The sequence below is a fragment of the Pseudorasbora parva genome, chromosome 13, assembly GCF_024679245.1.
Source record: "Pseudorasbora parva isolate DD20220531a chromosome 13, ASM2467924v1, whole genome shotgun sequence".
Classification (NCBI taxonomy): Eukaryota; Metazoa; Chordata; class Actinopteri; order Cypriniformes; family Gobionidae; genus Pseudorasbora; species Pseudorasbora parva.
Genome location: NC_090184.1, coordinates 17,492,846 through 17,508,617, shown reverse-complemented (window position 1 = coordinate 17,508,617; position 15,772 = coordinate 17,492,846). Strand labels below are relative to the sequence as shown.

Here is a 15,772-nt window from a genome sequence, read left to right as displayed (position 1 = left end):
AACTTTACAGCAAAAAACCCCAAAAAAACATATTTACAGCCTAGTACAAATTGTGGTTTTGGTCTATACGGCTAATTTTGCCCTTCATGACAACTGTAAGGGGGGTGAACTCATTAGTTTACGTTATATATAGCCATAAGGTTCAGCATAATTAAGGGAGTGGTTACTTTGAGTGACAGGTGGATAGCCATTTATCTGCCGTCTATAGTCATTGCATCACCTAAGCTCCGCCCACATCCCGCCTCTTTGCTCATTTTCTGTTATCCGGGTGTGACGTGCGATGACACACTCATAAGATGGCGACGCCCAGCTCGTCTCTACTTTACGCTTCAGAACAGCTTATCGGAATCCTATGGGTGACATCACGGACACTATGTCCATATTTTTTTACAGTGTATGGTCAGTTGTCATACAGACCTAATCAAGAAAAAATTGTATACGTGACCCTGGACTACAAAACCAGTCATAAGTCACACGGGTATATTTGTGGCAATAGCCAACAAACACTGTATAGGTCAAAATGATCATAAGTAAATATACGTTAAAGGGATATGCCCAGGGCATCCAAGATGTAGGTGTGTTTGTTTCTTCAGTAGAACACAAATTAAGATTTTTAACTCCCACCGTTGCTCGTATAATGCATGTCAATGGGGTCTAATTAGAATTAAGTAAAGATCATGTTCCAGGAAGATTTTTTGTACATATTCTAGGGTAAAATATATAAAATTATTATTAGTAGTACCATGCATTACTAAGGACCTCATTTAGACAACTTTTAAAGGCGATTTTATCATTGTTATGCACCCTCAGATCCCAGATGTTCAAATAGTTATCTGCCAAATAGTTTCCTATCCTAACAAACCATACTTCAATGGAAAGCTTTTTATAAATCATTTTCAATGAAAAACTAAAATAATGACCCCTATGACTGGTTTTGGTCCATGGTCACATATAGGTACTTTTCATTGTTATTTAACCACGCCATAAGGCACACCAAACACACACCAGCTTATTGGTGCAGAAGCAATCAGTATATGGGGATGAGGCCATGATGGACAGAAGCTAATGTGCAAATTTGGTTACACCCCTAAATCACATCTGAATGATTTCAATTATATATCAAGATTTTATAAAAAAAAAAAAAAAGAAAAAAGAAAAAAAATTATATATATATATATATATATATATATATATATATATATATATATATATATATATATATATATATATATATATATATATATATATATATATATATATATATATATTGTGGCAGGGTGAAGGATCACGCAACAATGAAATTGGTGCAAAGCCCCCAGAGGGTGGATTTATTAGTGTGAACTTTGACAAACGTGATGTGTTTAGGTGCAGGTGCGCTGTGAATGTCCTTCTTCCGGGTGCCCTGGTGCTAGCGGTGACGTGGGTGCGGCGAGGTGGCCGGAGCGTCACAGGCTGCAGTCTGGGTGAGAGAGAGAGAGACAGGTTAGCGTAGTGCTGCATGGAGATCGTGCTCAAACTGGTGTCCCAGAGTCGAGGCTTTTAAGCCCGGGCCTGATGGCCTGCAGCTGTGACGATCCGGCCCGTGCTGATCGTGTGCAGGTGTTTTCCATCAATTGCCAGGGCGACGCTGATGAGAGCTCGGGAGACTTGTCACACTCCCCCCCCCTAAGCGTCGCGCTGGTCCTGTAATGACAGTTAGTGGCATACATTGGGGAACATAGGGGTGGGCGGGGAGTGCGCCCTGACAGACCTGCGTAAGCTGACCACAGCCTGGAGAGTCCGTCGGCGTTGGAATTGGCCGTCCCGGCCCGATGTTCCACTGTGAAGTGGAAGTCCTGGAGCGCCAGGAACCACCGCGTCACTCTGGCGTTGGTGTCCTTAGCGCGGGCCATCCACTGAAGCGGGGCGTGATCCGTCATCAGAGTGAAGCGGCGTCCCAGCAGGTAGTAGCGGAGCTCCAGGACCGCCCACTTAATGGCCAGGGCTTCCTTCTCCACCGCCGCATACCTGGTTTCGGCTGGGGTCAGCTTACGGCTGATGTAGGTGACGGGGTGCTCCTCACCCTCCTGGACTTGGGAGAGGACCGCTCCGAGGCCCGTGTCGGAGGCGTCCGTCTGCAGCAGGAAGGGGCAGTTGAAGTCGGGCGCCCTCAAGACCGGTTCCGTGGTCAGCGAGGTCTTGATGGCCCGGAAGGTCTTATCCAGCGCGTCATCCCACTTCACCTTCTCCGGCTGCCCCTTCCTGGTCAGGTCTGTCAGGGGAGATGCTAAGGAGGAGAAGTTAGGGATAAAACAGCGATAGTAGCCCGCCAACCCCAAAAAGGCTCGTACCTGGGTCTTGGTCTCCGGGCGGGGCGCTGTCAGGATGGCGTCGACCTTTCTTTGTTGTGGCTGGATCAGCCCTCTACCCACCCGGAACCCCAGGTACTGAGCCTCGGCGAGGGCCAGATGACATTTCCGGGGGTTGGCGGTCAGCCCAGCCCGCCGGAGTTCCAGGAGCACCCTCCGGAGCCGCTCCAGGTGGTCCTGCCAGGTCTCGGAGTGGATGACCACGTCGTCGAGGTAGGCGGCGGCGTAGGCTTGGTGAGGACGCAGGAGGATGTCCATCATCCTCTGGAACGTCGCCGGTGCCCCGTGGAGGCCGAAGGGGAGGGTCCGGTATTGCCAGTGCCCACTTGGAGTAGAGAACGCCGTTTTCTCCTTAGCGGAGTTCGTGAGGGGGACTTGCCAGTATCCTTTGGTGAGGTCGAGTGTCGTGATGTACCGGGCCCTCCCCAGACGTTCCAGTAGCTCGTCGACACGGGGCATCGGGTAGCCATCGAACTCCGAGACCTCGTTGAGCCGGCGGAAGTCGTTACAGAACCGGAGGGTGCCATCCGGCTTCGGTACCATGACGATTGGGCTGGACCAGGCGCTGCGGGATGGTTCGATTACCCCTAACTTGAGCATCTCACAAATTTCATCCTCGATGGCCTGTCTCCGAGCCTCTGGGACCCGATAGGGCCGCTGCCTCACGATGACCCCGGGTGGCGTTCGGATGTCGTGCTGGATGACGTTGGTCTGCCCGGGACGGGTGGAGAACACATCAGAGAACTGACGGACCAGATGGTTCAACTCCGTCTTCTGGGCGGCCGCCAGGTGGTCCCCGACGTCTACAACCAGGGGATCGACGGAAGCCAACGCGGCGAGCTGTTCTCGGGTCCCCACCCACCTCTTCAGCAGGTTAACGTGATATAGCTGCTCTTCTCGCCGGCGACCCGGCTGGCGCAGCCGATAGTTGACGGGCCCCACTCGTTCCACGACGGTGTACGGACCTTGCCAGGTCGCGAGGAACTTGCACGTGGAGGTGGGGACCAGCACCAGGACTCGATCCCCTGGTTGAAACTCTCGTGGCTGGGCCGCCCGGTCGTACCTTTGTTGTTGGGACTGCTGCGCCTTGGTGAGGTGTTCCCGGACTAATGGCATGACCTTCTCGATCCGCTCACGCATCTCTCTCACGTGTTCAATGGCGGAGCGGAGAGGTGCCGGCTGCTGCTGTTCCCAGGCCTCACGGGCCACGTCCAGAAGACCCCTCGGCTGACGGCCAAAGAGCAACTCGAATGGGGTGAATCCCGTGGATGCTTGAGGCACTTCCCTGATGCCAAACAGGACGTATGGGAGCATCAGGTCCCAGTCTCTCTTATCTTCCGCTGCCACACGCCGGAGCATCTGCTTCAAGGTTTGATTAAACCGTTCTACGAGGCCGTCTGTCTGTGGGTGGTATACCGTGGTGCGGAGTTGCTTTACCTGCAGCAGCCGGCAGAGGTCTGCCATCAGCCGGGACATAAAGGGGGTCCCTTGGTCCGTCAGTATCTCCGCTGGGATGCCGACTCGGGTGCAGAGGAGGAACAGCTCGTGGGCGATGTTTTTGGCCGTGGCCTTCCTCAGGGGAACTGCCTCTGGATACCGGGTGGCGTAGTCGACGATCACCAGGATGTGCTCGTGTCCCCGGGCAGACTTAGGCAACGGCCCCACCAGGTCCATTCCGATTCGCTCGAAAGGTACCCCGATGATGGGAAGCGGAATGAGCGGGCTGGGGGGAGGCGCTCGTGGTGCGGTCCGTTGGCAGGTGGGACAGGCCTGACAGAAACGCTTCACTTCCCCATCCAAGCCTGGCCAGTGGAACCGGTCCCGGATCCGCTGGATGGTGTTGGCGACCCCCAGGTGACCGGCCATTGGCGAAGGAGCCCCCTCCCTGGACCTGTTGGAATACATCAAAGAAGACATTAGGAGTTTGGGAGGGGGACTCACCATCTCTCCCGCTGTCCGATGCCAACAGAGCGGCCTGGGTCGTCCTCCTTCTCCGACCGCGCCGCTCTCGGGGGCGGCTCCCGGCCTGGCTGGCTGGCTGGGCGGAGGTCTGCAGCAGTTCTTCGAAGCCCGGCCAGTCCCGTCCGAGGAGTACGGCCACGGGAAGGTCCTTCACAATTCCCACTTCCAGCGGCCAGGTGCCCGGGCCAGCGGAGATCGTCACTCGGCGGGCCGGGACATAACGAGTGTCGCCGTGTACACAGGTGATCGGAAGTTGGGTCTTGGAGTTCCTCTGGGGCGGTAGGATGGCGGCCTGGACGAGACTGACCGAGCTCCCCGAGTCGAGAAGGGCCAGAACTGGCCGCCCATTTAGTTTCACCTCCGATCGCGGGGCTCCGCGGGGCGGCTCTTGATGGACGACACAGCCAGCCAACCATGTACGTACCGGTGGGACCGGTTCCTCCGTGGGCATCGGCTCGTCGATTGGGCCGGGAGCCGCAGGCCTGTGTACTGCGCGCTGGGTACCTTCCGGCGCGCGTCGCTCCTGGACCACCCTCCGGGGGAAAGACGGCGCTCGCTCCCCAGGGTCGCGGTGCATCGCCGCCTCCGCCAACTCGATGGCTTCGACGAGCTCGCTGATGGAGGTTGGATTCGTCATTCCCACCGCCCTCCTCGTGGGCGGTGGGAGAGCTCGGAGCAGACGGTCGATCGTGACACGCTCCGCTACCTGACCCGCGGTGGATGTTCCTTCGAGCAGCCAGTGTCGGGACAGTCTGGAGAGTTCAGCGGCCTGGGCGCGGGCTGGGCGACGAGGCCTGTACTCCCAGTCGTGAAACAATTGGGCTGCTGAGATGGACGACAGCCCGAGGCGTCCGAGGATTTCTCTCTTTAATGCATCATAATTATCAGCCCTTTCAGTGGGCAATGAAAAGTATGCTTGTTGTGCCTCACCGGTCAACAGGGGTCCCAGCAGCCGCGCCCATTCGCTCCGGTCCCAGTTCTCCCGAACCGCCGTGGTCTCAAATAGCTGCAAGAACAGCTCGATGTCGTCATGGCCGGTTAACTTTGGCAGTATCTGGGTGGCGCGGACGCGCGGATCAGGCAGCGGAACGTGCTGGGCAGGGGCAAGGCGGAGAGCGGCGACTTCCTCTTCAACTTTTTGCTGGCGAGCCGCCAGATGCTCGGTGATCTGTTGCTGCCGCAGACTCACTTCGGTAAGGCATTTTAGCAGGTCTTCCATGATGGGGGAGGAGCGCCGCCTTTTTCTCCGATCCGGTTGACTGCGTGGGTGAGAAAAAAAACAATGTCAGTGTTCAGGGGGTGGTTGGTGATCCTTCACGCTCTTGCCCGCATTCTCCACCAGTGTGGCAGGGTGAAGGATCACGCAACAATGAAATTGGTGCAAAGCCCCCAGAGGGTGGATTTATTAGTGTGAACTTTGACAAACGTGATGTGTTTAGGTGCAGGTGCGCTGTGAATGTCCTTCTTCCGGGTGCCCTGGTGCTAGCGGTGACGTGGGTGCGGCGAGGTGGCCGGAGCGTCACAGGCTGCAGTCTGGGTGAGAGAGAGAGAGACAGGTTAGCGTAGTGCTGCATGGAGATCGTGCTCAAACTGGTGTCCCAGAGTCGAGGCTTTTAAGCCCGGGCCTGATGGCCTGCAGCTGTGACGATCCGGCCCGTGCTGATCGTGTGCAGGTGTTTTCCATCAATTGCCAGGGCGACGCTGATGAGAGCTCGGGAGACTTGTCACAATATATATATAATATAATTTTTTTTCTTTTTTCTTTTTTTTTTTTCTTCTAAATATTATTAAAAAATTAATTCTGATCGCTCTAGGGCTGTAATTTTTGAGAAAATTTGAACGGATATCAAATATTAAGCAATGTAGTCGAATATCTACGTGACAACTTAAACAGCAGCAGGAGTACGGCCTATAGCCTAGCCGAATTATTACATGTAATCTAGATTACATAATCAGATTCCAGCAATTAAGTACTTGTAATTAGATTATATTACAATTTAAAATACTTGTAATCGGACTACAGTTACTTTATTGATTGCATTATTACATATTATTAACACAATGGCAGTAAACCATTTATAATTGGTTTATTCTCACTTCCTGTACTTCATGTTGATAAGAAATAATTGTAATACTTTAGTATGGGAAATACATGTTCACTATTAACTACGCCTTTTGCCTCAACAAACTCCTGATTTACTGCTTATTAGTAGTTAGTAAGGTAGTTTTTGTGGGATTTAAATGTAGGTATTGGGTAGGATTAAGGGATGTAGAATAAGGTCATGCAGAATAAGGCATTAATATGTGCTTTATAACTTCTAATAAACAGCCAATATCCTAGTAATATGCGTGCTAATAACCAACTAGTTAATAACTGAACCTTAAGATAGTGTTACCGAAATAATGGAATATATTTTCTCACAATATTATCCTATTCAATTAAAACTGATAAATGAGTTAGATCAAAAGTAATATAAAAGTAGCCAGATTATATTACTTAAAATATGTAATTGTTATTAACTGTATTATTTTCATGTAATTGGGAATCAGTAACGAACTACAATTTAACAAATTACAATACTGTACTTATTACAGTAATAACAATAACTGGGTAGTAACTATGCACTAACCCTGAACCTGCCTACACCTAAACCTAACCTTAACCCCTGAAGTTACTTTATATTACCCAGCATTTTCACATACACGTACTGTAAAGTGCAGCCTGTTTTTTTTTATGCATTAGCCCTCATGTACATTAATGATTGGTTAAATCAGGTGGCATAATCTTAATGTCAAAACTGCTTAAAGAAAAATACAACTTTCGAAATACTATGGGCTTCTTTGACGTATTTATTGCAGTGCATTGATGTTTGTTCTTCTGTCTGTCTTTCTCTGCACTCCAGGGTGAAGTTAAAAGATGGAGTAGCGTTTCTTGGTGCGCGACCCAGTAACCCCACACTCTGGATGGTTAGTCAAGACGTCAGAACAGAAGGTCACAGGATTGTGACCCTGCATTGTCGCCGCAAGGAGTCCAGCTATGGACAGAGGTCAGTTACTGTTAACTAGCCCAACCTCAGGGTGCTTTGGTCATTTACTTACTGTATGCAGTGGTCTATAAAGTATAGACCAGCATATAGAGTGCTTTGTATGTTGTTGCACACAATTATTATTTTATTTTTATTTTTAAATATATTTATTATTTCATCGCAGACAGAGCAAGACCTTTGTGATGTTATACGTCATATACTGGTCTCCCATATTTAGGTCTCTCTAAAAATGCAAAGGACACTTATGTTAAAAAATGTATGACAGCGTTTATTTAAAAAACTAAAAAAGAAGTTCAAAAAGAGTCATGAAACACTTTAATTTAAGTGTTCCATCTTAAACTCTTCACCGGTAAACAAGTACAATTACGTTTGTAGAAAAAATATTAGACCAAAATTGAATGTGGCCAGTTTTTTTTTTTTTTTTTTATACAAATCATTTTTGCACAATACATTTTAAAGGGGTTGACGTTTATTTCACTGTTTGTTTGATTATCAAAGTTAATAATTCATATTTGTATGATGAATTCTCATATTTTTCTAATTGAAAATCTGTCTGTGTGATGATGGCAAAACTAATAATAATAAAATTAAAATAAATAATAGAATTAAAAGTGTCCAAGAAGAGAGAAACAGATGATCTTTGCATTACAGAGCAGGATAATGGTCTTTATTTGAATGTATTTCACACATCCTCCAAAATGACTTGGGGCTTCATTTGGAAAGTGAAGTAAGTTCTGAGAACCTCTTGCAGCATTTCTTTACAGACGCCTTTTGGTTTAATGTTTTTCATGTTTGATGTTTTACATCTTTAAGTGTGATTTAAGTTTTCAAAAGTGTCCAAATACTTTTTGGGGTCACTGTACATGTTTAATGTGTTTAAATAAAGATTTTCCTCAACTTATCAAATAGTAATATTGGGATTAGGATAACTGGACATCAACAGAGACATTAAAGGAAGGAATTTAATACCATGTGATGGACTTAAGAGTGTGCTTTGGAACATACTTTCTTTTAAAGTAGTTAAAAGCTGAACAGAATTATATCCAGGGGATAATTTAAGCCGAAGCGCTTCATTTCCATTCTGCTGGTGTCATTGAGCGGAAATGCAGAAATAATGATGCTTTTCAAATGGGTTTCTCCAATAGGAATAGGACAAAGTATTATAAAATTAAACAAAAATAAAAAATTGTAGCTTTTTAAAATAAAATAAAATGATATATTTTCAGCTTTTACTATAAGCCTGCCTGTGTATATCTTGGCCGATAGGAAGTAGTTAACGATGCATCTCCGTTTTCTTTCCTATTAGAATGTTGAATCTGTGATCCAAGGGGGTCTTCTTCCAAAAGTTGATTCATCCATTTTAAAGATCTTATTTGCATGCTTAAATTAATCTGGAAAATAGGAAACCGAAGTGATGGATGCAGAAAAAACACACTGTTTGTAATTAAGTGTGGATTTGCAGTCTTTGTGTGTCATCATGCTCTTAATCGCATTTCTCCACAGATCTGGAAATAGAGTTAATGAACTGGGCTCTGTACTGACAGGTGTAATTTTCTGCATTAAACGCAGTTTGGTGGAAGTCTGTAAACTTGAACGATTAAGCCCAGCATTATCATGAAGCTCAGCTTGGCATTGCAGAAATGCACTTTTTCTATATCAGAAAATAAAGGAGTTTTTTTTTCTGCCAAATTTCACTTAAACTGGACAGTTTTAAACATACACATGTTTATTTTTCAAATTGAAGTAAAAGCTGAAGACGCAACACATAAGCCTACACACGTGTGAGCACGCGTGTGCAGGTAAATGTGGTTTATAAGGACAAACGTGTATAATGACATTGGTATTACAAGCTGAACATGGTTAATGAGGAAACCTCCTGTGTCAAATGGCTTTTTAAATAAAAAATAAAAATATAATAATTTGGCATAAGTTTTGTGTGTTGTGTAGGATTAGGGGTTGTGTAATGGGATAGAATACACAGTTTGTATAGTATAAAAACTATTATGCCTATGGAGAGTCCCCATAAACCACATATTCAAGAATGTGTGCATTTCATTATTTGTCATTTTATTTACACTCACTTAAAGGATTATTAGAAACACCATTCTAATACTGTTGACCAACTTTTGCCTTCAGAACTGCCTTAATTCTATGTGGCATTGATTCAACAAGGTGCTGAAAGCATTCTTTAGAAATGTTGGCTCATATTGATAGGATAGCATCTTACAGTTGATGGAGATTTGTGGGATGCACATCCAGAACACGAAGCTCTCGTTCCACCGCATCCCAAAGATGCTCTATTGGGTTGAGATCTGGTGACTATGGGGGCCATTTTAGTACAGTGAACTCATTGTCATGTTTAAGAAACCAATTTGAAATGATTCGAGCTTTGTGACATGGTGCATTATCCTGCTTGAAGTAGCCCTCAGAGCATGGTACATGGTGGTCATAAAGGGATGGACATGGTGAAAAACAATGCTCAGGTAGGCCGTGGCATTTGACCTCTTAATCCGGGGGTTAGGGTTAGTATGTCATTTTCTTTTAATTCTCAAAAAAATGGGCGAGGATTAAGAGGTTAAACAATGCTCAATTGGCACTATGGGGCCTAAAGTGTGCCAAGAAACCCGGTGGGTTCTTCTGCTGTTGTAGCTCATCCAGTGTTGTGGCTTCACAAATGCTTTGTTGCATACCTCGGTTGCAACGAGTAGTTATTTCAGTCAAAGTTGCTCTTCTATCAGCTTGAATCAGTCGGCCCATTCTCCTCTGACCTCTAGCATCAGCAAGGCATTTGCGCCCACAGGACTGTTGAATACGAAATGTTTTTCCCGTTTCACACCATTCTTTGTAAACCATAGAAATGGTTGTGTTTGAAAAATCCCATTAACTGAGCAGATTGTGAAATACTCAGACTGGCCCGTCTGGCACCAATAACCATGCCACGCTCAAAATTGCTTAAATCCCCTTTCTTTCCCATTCTGACATTCAATTTGGAGTTCAGGAGATTGTCTTGACCAGGACCACAACCCTAAATGCATTGAAGCAACTGCCATGTGATTGGTTGATTAGATAATTGCATTCATGAGAAATTAAACAGGTTTTCCTAATAATCCTTTAGGTGAGTGTATATGTTTATTTCTGTTTCTATTTTCTTTTCCTTTTTGAATTTATGGAAACCACTGTAAACTGTAGTACACAGGCTACTAAGAAGCGCTGTAAACCACAGCATACTAAAACATTAATGACCAATTACCGGTGCACTTTTTTGGTTACTTAGCTGTAGTAATGCCTTACATTTGTAGGGTAATCCAAACTGATTACATTAGTGGGGTAATCCATGGGGGAATCAATGTAGGGTCTCCTAAATTGTCCCCTTATTTAAATAAAAGATTGTGACCAAGTGTTGCACAATATAACGGTACTAGAAAAATATTGCGATACCTTGCTATTACAAATGGTACGATATGGATTTTTATTAGTAATGGTACTTTAAGGAGGACAGTGCTAATATGAGCTGTATTTCTTAATTTGCGTCTGTGTGACAGTAGGTGTCAGTTTGTGTGTGTGTGTGAGGTCTACTTCAGCTGATCACTAAACATTGGCAGTAGAAGAGTTTTCTAGCCAAATATTCAGATAAACACAGTCGGATGTCTTTAGTGAACGTGTACAGTTGAGGTAATGAGATCCGTGCAGGTCTTAAGAGGAGGGATTAATGAAAAATCAGAGTAGGAACATGCTGGCCAAGTGAATTTTTAGTAAAAAATAAACTTGGCCAGCATTTTTTTTTAGTAAAAATAATGCGGGCAGCAGTGGCTCAGTGATTCATGTAGGTTGTCTACAAACCAAATGGTGGTTCAATCCCCGGTTCCACCTGACCAAGTGTCGAAGTGTCCATGAACAAGACACCTAACCCCAGCTGATCCCGACGAGCTGGATGGCGCCTTACATGGCTGACATCGCCGTCGGTGTATGAATGGGTGAATGTGCGGCAAAATGTAAAGCGCTTTGGATGGCCATAGGGTCTGTTAAAAGCACTATATAAATGCAGTTCATTTACCATAAAAAAATAAAATGATCAACAATAAGTTATTTTTACATATTATTCAATTACTTTTATAGTTTTTTTGTTGTTGTTTTTTTACCTTGGTATGGATTTAGTATCGGTATCAAGGTATTTTAGTCTGGTATCGTATCGAAGTCATCAATTTAGTAGCGTGACCACTATTGTGACCATCTGTGTATTGAGCTAAAACACAACACTAGCTGCGTTTACATAGACCATAATAATCTGTTTGTAATCAGACTTAAAAATAAAGAGCCACATAACTATGTCAGTCGAAATGAATTGGCCAAATCCAATTAAAATTTCATTTGGGTTGTAAGGGGTGGTTTAAACCTTTTCTAAGGACATCTAAAGACATAAAGGACATCTAAGGACATAAAGCTAAAAAAAACTGCTGTTGTTGAATATAGTGTAATAAATGACTGTTGTGTCTATCTAAAATTCTCCTTCTACTCATCATCTGTGAAGTGCTGCAGGATATTATACCACCAGTCCTTGATTTGTATTCTCATCCACAGACGCCTTGCTTTGTGCATGGGAAGGTGTGTTTTTACGGCTTGATGAACATAAGCTGAACGGCACAAAGCGTCTTGTGCTCGTCATCTCCTAATTAGGACCCGATACAGATAAATATACAGAGCTTCAGTACGTAATGGCACTTCCATCTATCAGCCGTGAATGTACTGAAAATGCTCTAAAGAATGCCAAAGACGAGCATAAATAAGATCTACAGCTCTCGGCTTGCAGTCACGCTCGTCAGGAAAATGAGTGAAATGCACAAAAACACACATTTTTATAAAACATATGTCATTAATAGAAGTTCACTTCCTCGATTTAGTATGATCAGCAGCGAATCGTACCCAGACCACTTTTTTAAGCGGACGACAGTTCGAGAGTTCGGAAGACAGCATTCACATCATCCAAACGAAACGTACTCTGACAATCCATGATCAATTCTGTTTTGAAACTTGTACTATGCAATATTTTTGTAGTAAAATATCCAAAACCACCAGGCCAGTGTTATATATGTTGTTCAGTTGAGTTCTTAGAATATCTCAAATGTTTCTAACTATTTGTAAATTGTGAGAAAATTGCTATTTTAACCAAGGAGCCGGGACGTCTGAGGGAGTCATATCTGCGTTACCCTCAGTTTCTGGTTTTATTTGTCAGAAACGCTTTACTCTTAGCAGTATGCAACAAGAGTAACGTCATAACATCATTTTAAACTAGGGCTGTCAAAATAAAACATTCATTTCGATTAATTAATCTGAAGGGAAAAAACGTGTTAAAAAAAATAACGCAGATTAATCAAGATGAATCCCTTCTGTATTGAACTTTGACCTTGAGCAGTTCTCGCCACCATTCAAATGTAAAATGAAGAAGGGAGATGAGAAGGCGCTGTCTGGATCATTGATTGTTACATTTACTTATAGAAACAAAAACGGCTTGATGGAAGTGTTGATAAAAGTACCAAATGTAAAGCATCCAGGAATTAAAGTTAATCCAGAGGTACGACCTAACGTAATAACAACTCTAGCAGTCAACGTCATCTTCAAACCGCACTGTAAGTAAATTCTGCCTGGGACACGCTGTCAAAAGGATATGTCTGTCATTATGCCAACATTATCTCCATGTCTTGGTACGAAATAAAGTTTATTACCTCAGGAAAATGAACTTTTCTTTCTTGTCAACAAGCCTGATGTTAGCGTGGCGCGCGCTGTGTATTAGCTACTTTGAATTACAGATAACCCCGTATATTTTATATATTACAGTCTATGCGTATATATAAAACTTGAGTTGAAGTTTTTAAGTCGTTTTTATCCTTCTCCAGAAAGGAATCCTTTATTTTTAATGTTCTTTAAAAAAAAAAAAATCATAAATGTTTGTGTGCTGCTGCACGTTCCTGTGTGTAACGAGCAGAGTGTATGTGCGTTGTGCACCCGCCTATAGGCTGACTTTAGATCAGGTTTTTGCAGTGTTGGGCAAGCTACTTGGAAAATTTAGTGAGCTAAGCTACCAGTTACTCTAAATTAAGCTTCACTACACTGAAGCTTACCCCCTGGGAAATGTAGCAAGCTAAGCTACAGCAACTTGACAAAAGTAGTTTACTACATCTAAGCTACTTTTTGAACCCACTTTACTCCAATCAATGCTATTTCTGTGATCAATATAAGTCAAGCATATAGACGCACATTTTTTTTAGTTATTCAAAAACTGTCCGAAATCAATTCGGCAACAAAAACATGTGATCCATAATATTAACAAAACCAGGGGCCTATTGCACAAAACTAGGATAAGGGATTAAGCCGGGATATCTTGGTGATCTTGTCATTTTTATACAAAATTTAGTACACAGCTGGCATGTAAACATACCCTGAAGGCAAACTCATACCAACGATAGCGATAATGAAAGATAACTGTATATTAGCGGATAAATTGTGCCAGGATCACCAAAATATCAAATACCCTTATCCTAGTATTGTGCAATACCCCCCTGGTGTCGAGAGTGTGTGTGTGTGTGTTCATTGTATGTGTATGATATGCATACACAACTGTGTGTTTGCATTTATGCTCGATTTAGACTTGGGCACGTGTGTGCGTGCGTGCGTGTGTGCGAGCGATCGATCGATCTCCCACACACATGAAACAAGTTTCATTCATTCATATCAAAAGGTGGCCAGGCTGGACCCCGATGCTTTTAAAGCCCCACTTGGCTACTTTTGCTCTCGGGGTCCCCCTACAGTTTGGAAAAAATAATGTCCTCAACTACTGTCGTAAGAGCTGTCCTCCTACAACAGGGGATGCCATCGCGCATGCATTTGTTGACATGACAGCCCTGATAGCCCTGAACTAGTGATGCGCGGTTCTTCTCATAACCCGCGGACCCCGTATGTCTATTTAATGGTCGCGGGTGCGCGGCGGGTTGTAAAAATATATACAGTGGTGCGGTGCGGCCAAATAACTTCATAAAAGCGTCCCGCGGGTCGGTGCAGCAGTTCCCCTGAACACTGCAGAAGGAGTTCGAGTTCTTCTGGCGTCGCGTGTGAAATGTCTTCATCCCAGGTAACGTTACAGTCAGTGGCATATGCTCCAGCATGTCATATGAATATAATTTCATGGGTTTTTTTTTTTTCAAACGCCAAATAATCACGATGCTCACGTTTACAAGCCAGCGTCATTATAGTAGTCTATTGGTTACCGTTTTACAGAATCTATATGATACTTCAGTTCAATGTTTGAGTGGTAGCTCACCGTAACAAGCATGACAGCATCGGTCGGGCGCGCCTCCTTCAGCTCACGCCGACGAGCAAACCCTGGTCACATTTTGATCCTCGTCCTGCCTTTAATCCCATCATTTTTTTCATTTCCTCTTATTGCTTTCCTCCAACAAAACCTTTTCTTTCTTATTTGTCTCTGCTGCTTCAGACATGACTATATTATCCGACGAACAAAGTTGGGCTCGCACGTCCGAATGTAAGGAAGTGTGTGTGTTGGTGGAAGTGACGTATATGCCGTAAAGCAGTCGAGTTTTGTAGTTCTTTTCTTTTTCTCGGGTTACTACCCGAAACCCGAAGTTTAAAAGTACGATTAAAAACGATACAGACCCCATCAGGCTATGGCAGACGTGTCATTCAACCTATTGTAAGTCGATTTATCATCACAAGAGTCTTAAAAAATATATTATGAAGGTTGAAAAGTTACCTAGTGCTGCTTTAACAAGAGGTGTTTTTTTCAAGAGACACAATAGATTTTAAAACTTTGCAGTTTCTCTTTTGTCACCGTGCGGACGATGCGCGTGCAACAGCGAATTGAGCGCTAGGAAAAAAAAACGTCATCTAGATAGGCGCGTGCACATTCGCACTATCCCGTCTTTACGCGCTCACTGCCAAATGAGTACTTTGAAAGGCTCGGGTGCGCGTCTGCACGAGGCAGAAAGGAACGTAGAAAGTAAAGTATATCCGCGTTCTTATCAGTTGTGTTTCAAATTGGAGCTTGATCTTTAGAAATGCTTGGGAAAATGTAACGTTAGCTTGTGTGGATGCTACCGCACTACTTGATCAACAAAAGAGCTTCGCTACTGAAAAGCTATTTCATTGAGAAAACAGCGATGCTACCACCACGCTACTGAAAAATGTAGTTAAGCTAGAAGCGTCACTAATTGTAGCGACGCTACTGCCCAACACTGGGTTTTTGTTGGTCAGTGTGTCGTTTTCAGTTGCCTCAAAATGGGAACACGTCAACAATGCGCCTGAACACACCTCGTTTTCAGACCAGCATGTCCATGGGCGAACAGATGAGTGCATTTTCTATTTAAACGTGGTGCTGAATGTGAAAATGACATTTGCGTAGGGCCT

The 15,772-nt window shown here is 44.5% G+C and overlaps 1 protein-coding gene across 2 annotated transcripts in view; it reads left to right on the top strand.

Moving 5' to 3' along the window:
• Window positions 1–15,772, top strand: part of si:dkeyp-14d3.1 (transmembrane protein 132C) — a 507,611-nt gene that overhangs the window by 240,314 nt on the left and 251,525 nt on the right. For both annotated transcript variants that reach the window (XM_067413320.1, XM_067413321.1), the window contains one exon: window positions 7,214–7,357. In XM_067413320.1, the coding sequence (XP_067269421.1) occupies window positions 7,214–7,357 (144 nt within the window). The remainder of the gene's footprint in view (window positions 1–7,213; window positions 7,358–15,772) is intronic.